Source organism: Saccostrea cucullata, unplaced genomic scaffold (genome assembly GCF_032062105.1).
Source record: "Saccostrea cucullata isolate Sc308-1 unplaced genomic scaffold, CSIRO_AGI_Scuc_v1 ctg3, whole genome shotgun sequence".
In the NCBI taxonomy this organism is placed as follows: Eukaryota; Metazoa; Mollusca; class Bivalvia; order Ostreida; family Ostreidae; genus Saccostrea; species Saccostrea cuccullata.
Window position 1 is genome coordinate 130,282 of NW_026935858.1, and position 16,694 is coordinate 146,975.

Consider the following 16,694-nt stretch of genomic DNA (forward strand, 5'->3'; position numbering starts at 1 on the left):
CAAGCAAAGTCTAGAATCACACTTAATGAGATGTGATGCACATTCACTTGTAATAAAGTCAGGGAATGCGCGGGTGGAAATTTCCTCATGCACTTTCTGTGCTTTAGACTATTAAAGGCTTTGCTCCTTACAACATAACACCCTTTTGTCTCATCGTAGATGTCCAGAAGTAAAGAAAATTAAATGAATTTTCAGTATGAATCAACTTTGTACCACTCTGGCTGGAGTTTAAATCCTGAAACCTTATTCAATATTTCATATTTAGGCAGCATTCTTACAGTTCTAGCAAAGTAGAATACCAAGTGTACTTACTTGTTGCATAGATTTTTTTTTTTTTTTTTGAAAATTGCGTTGCCCCGACCTTGCATCCTTAAGGTTTTAACAAATCTTTATCTTTGAGGAAACCAAAATAAATTGATTAATTGAATAAATAAAATAAAATATCCCTTTCCTTGACTCTTTGCGTTATACCTCATTCTAAAGTTTATATGATAGGCATATAACAGTGCGACGTTCAATATTGACAATGATTCATTTTCTCACATACATTGTTTAAAATAGGATATACCCGGCCGATAGATTATGATATCTCACTAGTACTCATCATAAGCTATTGGATATATTCCATGTTTTACAATGTACGAGATTAGAGAAAATGTCTCATTGACAATACCCATGGGGATTATCCCATTTGAACAATTTGAGGGAGAAAAAATACCATTGGGAAAAAATATCCCATCTGACACTTTTTCTTCGATGGGAGAAAAGTGGGATAAATTGTTAGGACTAAAAATCCCAACATTCTCCCATGGAAATCTGACTTTCAGGACTTCATATCTTTAGAACTTCATATCTTTAGAAAAAAAAGAGATATTTACCAGTTCAACACGAGTTCCAATGATACTGCTAGGAAATCCAACTAAGTGCTATAAACTTTTTTGGAATGGTAGTAAGTCTGAACACTATCGTGTCCGGAGTTAAAATATAAATAATTAACAGTTATTGGTTATTTAATTATATTTCAATTCCGTAAACTTTTTGAGCCTAGTTTTATACATTATTTTATGTGCAAAAAATTATAACAATAATAAATTAATTTTTAAAAAACCAGTTACTTTGATTTATATTATTTTTTTCATCGATTAAAAGTCTGAGCGACCTCGTTAAACTCTTCTTTAATAAATCAAATTATATAATTTGTAAGAATTTAAAAACAGATCAACAACAAATGATAATTTTGTAACTGAGTATATAAATGTGATAAAACATTTGTTTCAGTCAATAATTTATCAATCAAATATGTCATATTCCACCGCAGAACAAGGTTTGTACGCATTCACCTTCAATGCCTATCTAAATCTAGTACTGAGTATCAAGAAAATAGTTCCAAATACCGTATACATGTAAGTGGAAATTTTAGCGAGACGCAAATTTAGCGATTTTTCCTTAAAAACTGGTAATTTATTTTTAGCGAGACGTTTTTTTTAGCGATTTTAAAATGCACATAAAAGAAGCTATTACAAATAAAACACAATTAATTTTTAGCGAGATTCAATTTTAGCGATCTCGGCACCCTCATTAAATCTTCGCTAAAAATTCTACTTATACGGTAGCTAAGTAAGAGTTGTTCCTATTGAAAAAGTCTTTCCTCTCTCTGTCACGAAATTGCGATGGACACAAGTAGTAAGACTTAACCGTGTTGACAGAATCCAATGTCAGTGTAGTGAATTGAAAACTTTACTTTGAGTCAATCAGACGCAAAACAGATAAAATATGTACAACAAAATCTAGTGCACATACGAAAACAATGCCTTGTAAAGCTAAATGTAGAATAAAAAACTTCTAGTCGCAGGGGTTTGATTAAATTCATACTAGCAAATCGTGTTAACATTTATCCCCCCCCCCCCCAGCTCTGTGTACACCTTCTAGAACCTGACATTCATTTTTGAGACGCAGCCAATTACCGTTCAGAGACACATTTACATACATCGAGCAGTAAGGAATCTTTCTTGTGCCATCATCTACAGTGATAGGGAACGTCTGTTCATGTGTCGATCGTTCACAGAGGACTAGTCGGTCTTCAGGTCCCTGTGAAAACCATGCCCCGTAAAGCTGAAAAAAGGGGTGAAGTGGTTACAGATGTCCGCTATACCAAAACCTTTTAATTTCTTTAAAGATGTGTACAGAAAGAGAAAAAAAAATAATCAAGTTATCTTTCTTAGTCAATGTCGATTTGCGATCAGGACCTTCCCTAACCATTGATATGCAAAATTAACCCGAAATAAAACTCGCTGTGGCGTAACAATAAAGATAATTATGAAATGGGAACTAAAATTAAAAGATAAAATTTGCAAAAGTAGTATGAACATGAAGCGAAAGTGGTATGCGCATGAAAAAGCAGAGCAAATATTTCCTTTCGTATATTATTTTTATTGTTGCTCGAATGTCCGCGTGGTGCAGTGGTTAGAGCGTCTGCTCTAGAGAGAGTTGCGAAGCAAGGACTTGATCCTTACGTCGCGGGTTCGAATTCCACTGTAGAACGTGGAGTCCGGTCCTTCGGATGAGACCGTATAAACCGAGGTTCTAGTTCGCAATAGGTGCTGGCACGAAAAATATCCCTCGATGGCCCTGAATGCCGAGCATAGCTCTCCACCGGCAAGTAGTGGCACCCCCATTAGTGAAAAAAATCTCAAGAATGACGTTAAACAACATAAACATATTTCTCTATTGTCTTTCCTACTGTAGTGCAATTTGGGATACCTTAATACCTTTATTTCCTTGAGTTAGAAGTTACTGAGTCTGTAATACAAATGTATGATATCGATCTCACGATTTCAGAATAATTTAAGAAGTTGGCACCCCGAGTGAAAAAAAATCTCTACTACACATATAAAGGGAACGACAAAATTATATTACAAAGGATGATTTGGCTACACTGTTGAATAAAAAGACCATCTTGAAATTCCTTTTGGTGGTAGAAAACGTTGTCACTCCTCTAATACATTTATAGCTACAGCCATTTCATCTTTCTGAATTTCGAAAGCGGAATCCTGTAGATGGTCGAATAAAGTTTCAGAATTTATATTCTGGGAACCAATCGGAAACGAAATTTTTTTTACGAGAATCTAGTGCTTATTATTTCTTTTTATATTTTCTACTTTGGAATAAATTGGTGTCCTATAGAAGTGCAAAAAGGGTTTGTGGTATTTATTTTTATTCGGGGGGTCGAACGTTTAATCCACAACGTCATTTTTTTTCTTCAAACTAATTTAAACCGAGGTCACGTGTCGCATTAGGTGCTGGCACGAAAAAGACCACTCACTGCCCAGTGCCCCCGAGTGCCAAGGATAAGACAAAATTTGCAGCTCTCCATCGGCGTCTCTTTATGAGTGAAAAATTCTCGAGAGAGAAATTAAACAATATATAATCTATCTAATTTTAGGGATTAGCAAATAAATATTTTAAGAAACAAATGTTGATGCCCTCAAAATAAGCATCAACATTTTAATATTTTCACATCGGAGGCCAATTTCTTGCTAAGAAAAACAGTGATCCCAGAACTCTTTTTGCATTTCATCAAGTAGCCAATCATTTCTTACACAACTTTTTTCAAACAGAATTTATTCATCGTATAAATTTTCAAAGAATGGATTGATATTGTTTTTAATGTCCCTTTCGAGACTTTTTCAACCATTACGCCACCACTGCTGGTGGAGGACATAATTTTTTAAACCTATGCTCCGCACTTTGGGCCATTGAACCTGAGGGATCTTTTCCGTGTCAGCACCTACTTCGACACGGGACCTCAGTTTGTACAGTATTATTCGAAAGATTGGTCTCCCATTCCCGCAATGGTATTGGAACCCGCGACGTAAGGATCAACTCAATACTTCGCGACTGTAGAGCGGATGTTCTAATCATGTTCCGCAATGGTATTCGAACCGGCGACGCAATGATCAAAGTCTTGCTTCGCGACGCGAACAGGCTGATAAGAAAGTTAACTATGAAATACAAGCATGAGACCCATAACTGAACATTTTCTGTCCAGTTTGATACTGAACTCTTTTTTTTTTGTAAATTACGGACAAACTGTCAATATCCCAGAGAAACCTCGGAAAAAAATATTTGATAGACAACATTCACTGCGGATATTACAATGTACATGTACTTTTGTCTACCTTATGCATGATAGCACGTACATGTACACTATATACATACTAAGCTTAGAAATTGCATATATAAATGTTCAGTATGAGGAAAAATTGTTATATCAAAAGAGGATTATTCAAGCCATTTTTCAAATTGTATATTAACCAGCTTCTCTGATCTTTTTATCATCGTAGCCTATTACTACATTTCAAATAAACAACACAATTATAACAAAGACATGTACTTTAGGATGATGTACATGTCAAGGTTACCTTCTTAATCCGTTCTCCTAATTGTGAATCCTTGAGGTAATCACTGTCACTGTGGTACTTGTACATAAACTCATTACCTATTGTGAAATTACTCCAATTGGCTAATTATTTGTTATTTCATGGTATTAATTGCTTAATTTCCTTACAACATGTTCCTTGATTGGTTTGTTTGATCTTTCATTAACTTTGGTCTATAGGTCTTTGTTATATAGGTACATTAACGTTTCGTTGAGTTATCCTAAAGTGTGCTTGTTTCTAGTGTGTGTATCATTTATATTTAATTATAAAACATTTTACAGATTTTAAGAATCATCTGATATTTATTAATTGGTAAGTATTTTTTTTTGTATAAAGACCTCTAGAATTTTTAAATCCTATGGAAGCGATCGTCACCACTGCCGGTTGAGTGCTGCTTATTTAGTCTTGTATTCGGCACTCAGGGCCATTGAACAGTGAGAGATTTTTTGGTACCAGCACCTACTGCGACACGAGGTATCTTTTTATACGGTCAACAGAACAGATGACGGGAAATTCAAAAATATGTTTTGGCAGATGGTAGTGTGATTGAAGCAGATGTTGCAGAAGTAAATGTTGACACACCTTAGCGGTACTTCTCAGAAAATGTGGCCTGGTGTTTCGACAATCCATCTTATGATTCTAGGAAATATCGAGGGAGTATGAAAAGCAGAGGATCCGGATACATCATGGATTATGTCTAATGGAACAACAACTGCCGTGCAAACTCGAAGCCAGTCAAAGAAACAACCTTCATCTTATAAACCTCCAAGAGTTTCCAAGGCTTTAACAGAAGTGTCACCAAACGAAATCATGAAAGAACAACAAACAGATCCAACTCTGGGGAAGTTAAAAAAAAATTTCACAAGAAAACTCAGTGAAGACGTTATAGAGATGGTAGAACAAGCAAGATATACGAGCAGAATGGAATGTTGTACAGAGATTTCATCAGTCAGAAGGTGTCCAATGGAAAAACGTTCCAGCAACTGATCGTACCTAGGAAATACCGACCGTTGGTTATGAAACTTGCACATGAAACATTGATTACAGGACATCTAAGGATAAAGAAAACCACAGACAGAGTAACATCAGAATTTTATTGGCCAGGTGTGCAAGCAGACATCAAACGATTTTGCAATTCTTGTGATGTGTGTCAGAAAACCATTCCAAAGGGAAGAATACCTCCTGTTCCACTTGGTCAGATGCCAGTAATTTCTGAACCTTTTCAGCGTATTGCGGTAGATATCGTTGGACCACTAGAGCCCTGAACTACTAGATGCAACAAATATATCTTAACCATAATTGTCTATGCAATTCGCTATCCTGAAGCTGTAGCATTATCTGGAATAGAGACAGAACGCGTTGCAGCAGCTTTAGTTGATGTATTTAGTCATGTTGGGGTACCAAGAGAAATGTTGACCGATCATGGATCACAATTCACATCGGATGTAATGAAAGAAGTCAGTCATTTATATTACTATCTTTGAAAAGAATCACAACAACACCTTACCACCCAATGTGTAATGGGCTTTTGGAGAAATTCAATGGCACTCTAAAGCAGACACTAAAGAGGATGTATTCACATCGGATGTAACTGGTTTGTACTTATCAAAAACCATTGAAGTATCTTTGTGTAGTCACTTGTGTGCCAGCTTATGAAATTAAAACTGTATCGTTTTAAAGGAATTTCACAGAAAATTCTATTTTTAGTAACCATGGCAACATCGTTCATTGAAATCAAAAACCGATGCACTATTCTATGTATCTTAGTGTAGTCTACTTGTATGCCAAGTTATATTGAAATCAGACCAAAACTGTAGAAGGAATAGCGTTTTAAAGGAATTTCACAGAAAATTCTATTTTTAGTAACCATGGCAACACCGTTCACTGAAATCAAAAACCGATGCACTATTCTATGTATCTTAGTGTAGTCTACTTGTGTGCCAAGTTATACTGAAATCAGACCAAAACTGTTGAAGGAGTAGTGTTTTAAAGGAATTTCAGAGAATTCTATTTTTAGTAACCATGGCAACATCGTTCACCAAAATCAAAAAGATGCACTATTTTATGGTCTAACTACTTGTGTGCCAAGTTATATTGAAATGACCAAAACTGTAGAAGGAGTATCGTTTTAAATGAATTTCACAGAAAATTCTACTTTTGTTACCGTTCATTGAAATCAAAAACCGATGCACTATTCTAGAGAGGTAGTCTACTTGTGTGCCAAGTTATATTGAAATCAGACCAAAACTGTGTAGCGTTTTAAAGGAATTTCACAGAAAATTCTTATTTTTAGTAACCATGGCAACACCGTTCATCGAAATTAAAAAACCGATGCACTATTCTATGTATCTTAGTGTTGTCTACTTGTGTGCCAAGTTATATTGAAATCAGACCAAAACTGTAGAAGGAGTAGTGTTTTAAAGGAATTTCAGAGAGAGAATTCTATTTTTAGTAACCATGGCAACACCGTTCATAGAAATTAAAAACCGATGCACTATTCTATGTATCTTAGTGTCGTCTACTTGTGTGCCAAGTAATATTGAAATCAGACTAAAATTGTAGGAGGAGTAGCGTTTTGAAAAATTGTTTGGACGGACGGAAGATACTATCGCATAAGCTCTTCTGGATAGAAGCTAAAAACCAAAAGATTGGGACAAATATCTGAATGCTTTGTTATTCGCCTACAGAGAGGTACCACAAGACAGTTTGGGTTTTTCACCTTTTGAACTCTTATATGGACACAAGGTGCGGGGACCAATGGAAATACTGAAAGAATTGTGGACAGAAGATATACCAGATGAAGAAGTAAAATCCACCTATGAATATGTGATTGACTTTAGAGAAAGATTGAAAAATACTTGTAAGATAGCTCATGAACAGTTACAGAAAGCCCAGAGGAAACAGCGAAAATACTACAATAAGAAAACAAGAGCTAGACAGATGAAAGTTGGAGACAGAGTTTTAATACTTTTACCAACCAAGGCAAATAAACTCCTTATGCAATGGAAAGGACCCTATAAGATTGTAAAGAAGTTGGAAAATATGGACTACAAAGTTGACGTTGAAGGAAAGATTGAAACCCTACACGAACTTGTTAATGAAGTACGTTGACAGAGATGACGAACACTGTGGAGTTTTATCACTTAGCTCCGTTTCATTGATTGATGAGGGAAACATGGATAACAACGAAGAACAAACAGAAACTTACAAGGATATGAACGAAACAAATGGGATTAAGCTAGACCAACAGCTGATGGTACGGAACATATTTTAATCATTCCAGGATGTTTTAACTGATAAACCTGGCACTACAAGTTTGGTAGAACATAAAATTGAGCTAAAAACAAAAGAACCAGTTCGGGTGAAGCAATATCCTCTTCCATTCCATACAGAAAAGACAATTAAAGAAGAAGTCAAGAAGATGCTTCAGCTGAAAGTCATAGAACCATCATCTTCACCTTATTGCGCACCTGTAGTCATTGTACAAAAGAAGGATGGATCAAAAGGTTCTGCGTGGACTTCGGAAGACTAAATAACGTTACAGTATTTGATTCAGAACCAATGCCCAACTCAGAAATTATCTTTGCGAAAATGTCAGGGAAAAAATTTGTTTCGAAGATTGATCTTAGTAAGGGATACTGGCAAGTACCCATGGAGAAAGAAAGCAGACAACTTACAGCATTGACAACACCAAGTGGATTATTCCCTTCACAACGATGCCGTTTGGATTAGGGCTATTCCAGAAAAAAATGTTTGGGAGGGTTGGACGGCAGTTCATTTATTTTTATATGGGTAGTGGGAGCAAGAGCAATTATATTCCTGTGGGTGGTTGTCCTCTTCCGATATATATTTAGATGGGTGGTTGTATATCCGGAAAAAGAAAATCGATCGTTCACAACGTTTTCGTGTTATCCGACTCGGCATTCCTCAGTTTTCTCTGCTACAAAAAGAATAACGTCACGAGGAGCTCCGAGTGTCTTTACCTCAGACCACCTATAGGTACGAATTATCGAGTATCTGACAAACCGGAAGCAAGGGCAGATAACTATAACATTTTACCACGCGCTCGTAATGGTCGCCAGCGTTTGGGACCTTGATGCTGTGTGCATTTGGTTGGAGGCCAAAGGGTTCTCCAAATATTTGGCCACGTTTAAAGGAAATTATATCTTTTATAAGCTTGATATAAAGTTTTCTGTATTTAAATGTATAGTGCAATTTTTGACGAAAGACATTGTACTTGTAGAGTATTTTTTTGTTGTTTCTAAGATTTCTACAAACCGAAAGCCTTTTATTTCTATGTTATTTATTTATTCGCCATCATCGCATGGAATCCTGGTACCAAAGGAATTCTGTTAAGGTTTCACTTAAAATTTTGCCTGGTGTATGTACATATTTCATTCCGAATTTCCTCTGTTCTTACACGTTAGTCGATTGAGCTCGCTTCGCTCGCTATTATGCTTTTGGGCGAGTCTATTTAAAATCAAATAAAATGGACTTAGTTGACCATGAAAATTTTAAGGTGATGGCCCAAGTGACCACTGAATTTTTTTTACCTCTGGAAAGAAAATGCAATTATGTTGAGATTTTTTGTTTTTCTTATTTATATGATACAGTGTGGGGGGAGAGGATTTAAAGTAACGGTAAGTAGTACAACTTGCAAACCTCTGTAACATTGCTTGCATGCAAACCATTGGGTATGGGCTATTGGGCTCTCTAAAGGTGCACAATAAATGCTTTGTAGTAGTACATATATATTTTAGTAGTAGATGCTGCATGTATTGTATCATTCTCTGCACCCCATCAACAGACATACTTCGTTTTAATTTATATCATTGACAATATAAATCATAATATGCGAGGGTTGTTCGATATGTATTGTGTATTGTACGATATCTCAAAAGCATTCAATTCAAGTAGTCAAATGGACATTACATCCCTTCAAAGTATTCTCTGTGATTTTAAATATACAATTTTAATCTCTGAATCCATTTCTGAAATGCCTCACGGTACGCTGATTTAGGTATACCTCTGAGGCACTGACTGACGGCTGAGCCAAGGGCCTGTCGGGACTTGTATCGACGACCAGATAAGAACTTTTTAAGTTTTGGAAAAAGGAAAAAGTCGCATGGTGCTAGATCCGGAGAGTAAGGTGGGTGTGGCAAGACGGTAACCTTCTCAGACTTCAAAAATTGCTTCACAAGCTCAGATGTATGTGATGGAGCATTATCATGAAGAAGGCGAACATGCCTAAATCCCGACACAGGATGTCGTTTCTGATAATATTTCTTGAGCTTTTTCAGTACAACATCAGTACAACATCGGTAATACCGACCTGTAACACTTTTGCCCTTCGGCACCGGAATTTGTACGGCTAAACCATCACAAGAGAAGAATATGCAATAAAGGACCTTCTTTGTGCTCATTGTCCTTTTGGCAACTACAGGCCTTCTACCGTGTTTGGTTAGCCATAATTTGTTTCCAACTTTTCTTACTGGTTCGAAATAGTGAACCCATGTTTCGTCACCAGTAACTATGTTTGCAAATTGTCTTTGATTGAAGTTTGGAAACATTTTTAGCAGTCGCTTAGCGGTTTGTATTCGTACCTTTTTTTGGTCATCTGTCAATATATGGGGTATCCATCTGGCAGAAATCTTTCGTACTTTCAAAATACGCTTCAAAATGAAATGCACCCGCGACAGCGAAATGCCAACAGCTTTGGCAATATCACGAACCGTGTACCTGCCATCACTTTCAATTATTTCCTTGACTTTTGAGACATTTCTCTTGCCTGATACAGTCACAGGTCGACCCGATTTTGCTGCATCTTTGACGGACTCTGTGCCAGTCAGAAATTTCTGTCTCCACCTATGAACTGTTTCATAAGATACCTTATCAGACCCATAAACTTCCCCCAATTCAGTAAAAATCTGCTTTACCGAATTACAGAGTTTTGTGCGAACTTTTATATAAGCTCTAATTTCTTCAATATTCCCAACCATTTTTACAACAGTGGTCAACGACTGGCTCTATTGAAATGACGATTATTTTATAACCATGTGTAGATGAAGGCTCGTGTTTATACTGTTGGCAAGGTATTGGATAAAGTTATCCAGGCGTATAAATATCGACGAAATCGTGCAAGGCGTTAACGCGCTGTGGTACAATACACAATACATATCGAACAACCTTCGTATACGCTGGCATGTCATAATAACTTTTCATAAATGTGTTTTGATGTTTGGACTGGTTTGTGACTTAAAATTTGGGAACCTCTCTAAATCTTCAACAGTTTAACACTTAAAAAATGCTACTTAATTTTAAGAAGTTTAAATGTGATAAAGTGGACTTCAAACATATACACCAGTCCTGTAAATCGACTTCAACATTGAAGAATTCTGATAGTGTTTGATCCGAGTTTTTAAAACTTGGTAATATTCAATATTTAAGATGTAGAATAAAACTTGCGAAATATGACTCTGGGTTTGTTTACGTACTTCAAAGAGGATATTTTTCTATTTATAGAAATCAGGAGTGTAGATTCAGCTCTTTCCTGATATGTGCTTTTGGTTTGATGTGGGTCATAAATGTGTTTTAATGTTTGGACCTTGAACCTCTCACCTCTTAAAAAATCTACTTAATTTTAAGAAGTTTAAAGATGGGACATATACAAGGGCAAAGTTTAGTTTTTAAAATTGCTAATATCAATTAAAGGTGAATAATAACCTGTATTTACTATCAGAAGGATATTCCATTCCATTTTGCTCACCTCTTTCCAAAATAGTTTAGGAAATTGCTCTATCAATTAAAGGTGAATAATAACCTGTATTTACTATCAGGGATATTCCATTCCATTTTGGGAATGGGGTCTGGACCCTTGGAATTGGGAACTTAACGTTAAATTACATATAGAATTTTTTGGAAAATTAACTTTAATATAAAATGTTTTCATGATTAGATTTTATCTTTTACTTAACTATCATCAGTCGGAGATCTATTAACAAACAGTTACTCATCTGACAACAAGGCCCTGCTTCCTAAAATTCAAGGCATTCCATTAATTTCAGACCAAAACATCCTTTGATTTACACATGCTCTGGTCTAGCAAAGCTAATTTTAGTTTTTGTGCATTTGAAGATTGAACACATTTCATTTAATGGGAAAAATAGAGGGAATTTGCTATTAATAGGAATGGGATCTAAATTTGGCAATAGGAAATCCTGACTATATACATGTTTGAATGGTTTGATACAACATTATAGTTCAGCATTAGTTTGGTAAAGAATTATTTTATCGATTTGTAGGAAGGTGATACTCAAACCTTTACAGTAAACATTGGAGAACGAAATGTTCTAGAGGCCAGTGGATCACAATCAATAACTTCTGGAGCACAGGTTCCTTCTTTTTCCAGTATTTACTTGTTAAACTTGTTAAAAGATTTGGTATGACATTAGTATATTAAAGCATTATTCAATCTATTGTAGGAAGATGACTTCCGGAGCAGAGGGAAACCAGATGGTATACAGACCAAAGAACCTGAAACATCATTCCTAGAGCACAGGTTCCTTCTTTTTCCCAGTATTAACCTACAAGTTTGTAACTATGGTAAAGTAAGATTTATTGTTAAAGTTAGAATACCATTGTTTATCATGTTTATTACAAGTATATTTTTTTCTATTCTAGGAAGGCGACTTTAATATTACCAGTGGGAAACCAGATGATGTACAGGCCAAAGAACTTAAAATGTCAACTTCTGGAGCACAGGTTCCTTCTTTTTTCCCCAGTACTGCTTTAATATTTCTGAAGTGCCAAGGACAAATAATTGTTCTACATTATCAACTTAATTTGTTCCATCCATTAAGATTACAAAACCACAGGAAATAAAACTTTAATTGACTTCAATCACCAATGAAGAAAGCATGGTATAACTTTTGGAATGAAAAAGGCTTGAACTAGTGAGAAATGGGACACCTAAGAAACTTTTAGAGGGCATTGTAAAAAAGGCATGGTCTTATGAGGGTGGGCGGCAAGTAGCTTTATGTGAACTTGGAGAAGAACTTTGCAGTAACTATAAGTTAGAAGCAAGTCCTTTTCATATTTATGAGCAGGCTGCAATAAAGAAGTCTGAAGAATTGAAGAAACTTGAAACGGACAAGATTGCAAGAGAAAATGAATTATGGGATCGTGTGAAGAAAGGAACAATTTCGTAAAATGATAAAATTGTAAACAAGGAATATATTAGGAGTCTTGGAATTGAAATAGAAAAGGCTGAGAGAGACTATGCTAAAATACTAACAAACTGGACTGCTCATGTCTACAAGGTGGAGAAGAAAGGAGTAGAGAAGAAAAAGCCTAGAAGAAAAAGAAAATTTGATGTTGCTGACATTAAGTATTTGACAGCTAAGGAACTTGAATCAGATTTGTTATGTAACCATGTGGCTAAAAAATTGCAAGGCATATTTACTCCAGCTTTAAACTGTTGTAAAGAAAAGAAAATGATACACATTTTGAAGTACATTTTAGTCCAAAAACACTATAGGTTCAATTTCTCAGGGGATCTAAAGGCCTTGATGGACAAAAATACTAAAGGACCGCACTGAAAGACAGTATTGCAGATTCAAAGCAGAAAATTAGATGTTGGCAGGATATGGCTGAGACCTGGAAACCTAGGGAGAAGTTCTTGCAAAGACAAACAAGTGGACGTTTTAAAGGTGCTGGGAGAAAACTTTTGGCAGAGAAGTACAAAGAAATACCAAGCCTCATGTTGCAATTTTTACACTACCTCCGGTAAGAGTGATGGCCAAATTCATAGCCATCCCAAGATTAATTTGTGACACCCTTATTGCTTTATGCAACAAATTTCATGAACATGCTTAGTATGCGTTTGCATATCTTGCAAGAATTTTACAGGTTGTATCAATATATCTAAAAACATTAGTGCGGCATACACGTACACATATAAGGAAAATTAAAGAATGATAAAGGAGCCTACAAGACGTCAAAACGTCATCATGTTAATCATGATATTAATCCTGGAATTAGTTATTTTGAAAAAGCCAATGAGAGATGGAAATTGCAGTAAATCTGATAAAAAATGACCATTTTGCTCAGTGTGATATTAATTATTCCATTGAGGATGTACTTTGTAGAAATGGGAAAATCTTAGCAAGAGATGACAAAGCGTTGGTTCATTGTGATGTTGAAGTTGTCCAGAGACCCAAGAAGTCCTTGAAAAAAATAATTTACTCTGATCATGACTGGCCAACTAAATTAGATTTGTTATGTAACCATGTGGCTAAAAGATTGCAAGGCATTTTTACTCCAGCTTTAAACTGTTGTACCGAAAAGGATCGCCATATTTTGAAGTAAATTTTAGTCAAAATAACCTCGGTTCAATTTTCAAAGGCATTCCAATTTGACAAAAGTCACAGGACCGCACTGAAAGACAGTATTCAGATTCAAAGCAGAAAATCAAATGTTGGCAGGATATTGAACCTGGAAACCTAGGGAGAAGTTCTTGCAAAGACAAACAAGTGGATGTTTTAAGGGTGCTGGGAGAAAACTTTTGGCAGAGAAGTACAAAGAATTACCAAGCCTCATGTTGCAACTTTTTGACTCGGTAGGTGATGGCCTCCAAAGCCACCCAAGATTAATTTGTGACACCCTCTTTCTTCATGCAACAAATTTCATGAACATGCCGAGATGCGTTTCTATCTTGCAAGAATTTTACGGTATCAATATATCACTTAGTGCGGCATACACGTACACGGAAAATTATCGTGAGAAAAGCCTACAAGCGAAACGTCATCATGTTAATCATGATATTAATCCTGGAATTAGTTTGAAAAAGCCAACGAGAGATGGAAATTGCAGTAAATCGATAAATGACCATTTTGCTCAGTGTGATATTAATTATTCCATTGAGGATGTACTTTGTAGAAATGGGAAAATCTTAGCAAGAGATGACAAAGCGTTGGTTCATTGTGAGAGAAAGTTGATTACAGACCCAGAAGTCTGGAAAAAAAAATTTACTCTGATCATGACTGGAAAAAGGCACCAAAAGATCCCGCAGACACCACTTAACAGTTTTTTTTAAAGGATTTTTAGAAAAAGATGTCGTAGGTCAGCTCAGGGGCATTCCAATTTGCCAAAGTCGTATTACTGGCGGAGGACTTTCAGTGGTGAAAATGCATTACTTTGAACCGCGATTCCACTTGAAGACTTCTTGACATAAAAAGGACAAAGTTCACAAGTAAAGTGGTTATATAATTACAACTCAGTTGCTGTTGACAGATGATACAGATGAAAGAATTTTAAACTTTGTGCTAAAAGTTATTTCATTAATTAGCCTGACTTTACACAGACATTTTTGTGAACGTCACTGACGCGGGAGTAATCTGACAATGAGTATATGGAGTGAAATTATTAATGCTACTTCAAAGTGAAAGAAAAATGGAAGCAGCTAGAGATGAAGCAATAAACTACAGGACTCAATTTGCAAAGGGTATATGCAGTAATTTAGAAGGAATGTTTAGCCGTGGTTTGGGGTATACAAATATTTCACCAGTATCTTTACATGTATAGAGAGTTTTAACCATTGTGCCATAACAAGAAACCACCAGCCCATAAATATGCGTCAAGAAAATTCATCGATGCTTAGGATTTTCAGTTAATATTTACTTTTAACAATGAAAAACCGTTTCTTGAATTTTTTCCATCAAAGGCAATGACAATGTCGTGAATCATATTATTTGAGCCGATGTGTGTTGACATATACAAGGTATGTTTAGGTTTTTAATTTTTTGTATATATGTTCAGTATTTTTGTTAGTTTCAGTGATTTCAAGTGATTGTAAGTTGTTGAAAAATTGTAGACAATTTTCTTGAAAAGTGTGACAATCACTTGTGTATCAGGTTAGCTTTATGTCATCCTGTACATTAATGATTAATGATTTCTTACATAATACTGTATATTTGATTGTATGCAAAAGTTTTTCTGCTTTGCTTTGATTAAATTGGCTGGGACATTTAAGTTAAATACAAAGTGTGAGTAACACGTACATTAGAGGGCAGTCGAGTTTGCTGCAGGGCAGTATATTTTGCAGTATGCAACGTACAGAACCTAAGTATTAACAAAAGGCACGGAGAGCAGACCGTTGTGTTATGACGGTGGTGAAGTACGAGGACGTAGCTGAGTGAGCTTACGATCCAGAGGGGACAAATACAGTAAAGCTTTCTGAGGGTTATCATCGCCTTTCCAAAAGTTCTGGGACCACAGCCTCAGAAGCGATAGGACGATGGATGTACCTAAGCTGAAACTTTTGGTGTTGAGAGTCAGATAAGTCCATCTGAAAGGAACTAGAACTTAAAGCTCGTGTGATTGTGGCAAACCTAGATATAAAGAACTGTGCAAGTCAACATTACAGGGCAACAATATAAATCATAATCAGATATAATTTTATAAAGAAACATTTAGTCTGTCTGTCTGTCAAGTTATAAGGTTTATTGATTTTTTTCCGTACAATTATATATGAAAGAGAGGTGTACAAGTGCGTGTGTGTGTTAGTGCGATTATGTAAATATATTTTTCTTTTCTTTTGTAAATAAATTTCTATTAATTGGAACTGTCTTAAGTGTTTTTTGGAGATAGCCTGGCTCAACCACGTTACAGAGACCGAGGGACAAGACTATCATGAAGTCACGCAGTGGGATTTGAACCGCGACGCAGGGATCAATTCCCTGTTCCACGACTCGATACATGTAGCAAAGGTTTTAACCATTATGCCAAGCAAGCTACTAAGAAAGGTCATAAATATGCGTCAAGGGATATTCATCGATGCTTAGGATTTTCAGTTAATATTTAGATAACGTTTAGTGATATGAAAAAATCCTGTAATAAAAAAAATCACTTGAACTTTTTTCTCTCCAAAATAGCAAGACCTCGTGAATCATATTAATATTGAAGCAACCCGCGATGCTGTGTTGTTTTAACTACTGAATTATAAATTTTAAGGGTTTTTTTTTCAATCCTAACGCCAGGCACTTATGGAACCACATAAAAATTCAGATGTTTGGTGGAAATAATCATGATAATTCAAAGATTTTTTTCAAAGAACTTACAGTACTACAAGTTGACTGGGCTGAGTTTTGAAGATTAAGGGCTTCTTGTCCCTAAAAAATCAAAAATCGAAGCAAAACATTTACAAACTTACTTTGCTTTTAAAAGACTTGACGATACTAAGAATATTTGGATTAGCAA

The 16,694-nt window shown here is 35.7% G+C and overlaps 1 protein-coding gene across 1 annotated transcript; it reads right to left on the reverse strand.

Annotated features, from left to right (window-relative positions):
• Positions 1-9,397: 9,397 nt before the first annotated feature.
• Positions 9,398-10,438, reverse strand: LOC134243984 (histone-lysine N-methyltransferase SETMAR-like). The gene has a single exon (XM_062726227.1). The coding sequence runs from the start codon at positions 10,436-10,438 to the stop codon at positions 9,398-9,400; it is 1,041 nt and encodes a 346-aa protein (XP_062582211.1).
• Between the last annotated feature and the right edge of the window lie 6,256 nt (positions 10,439-16,694).

Coding starts and splice junctions, on each gene's coding strand:
- LOC134243984 (XM_062726227.1), bottom strand. CDS start 10,438: ATGGTTGGGAATATTGAAGAAATTAGAGCTTATATAAAAGTTCGCACA.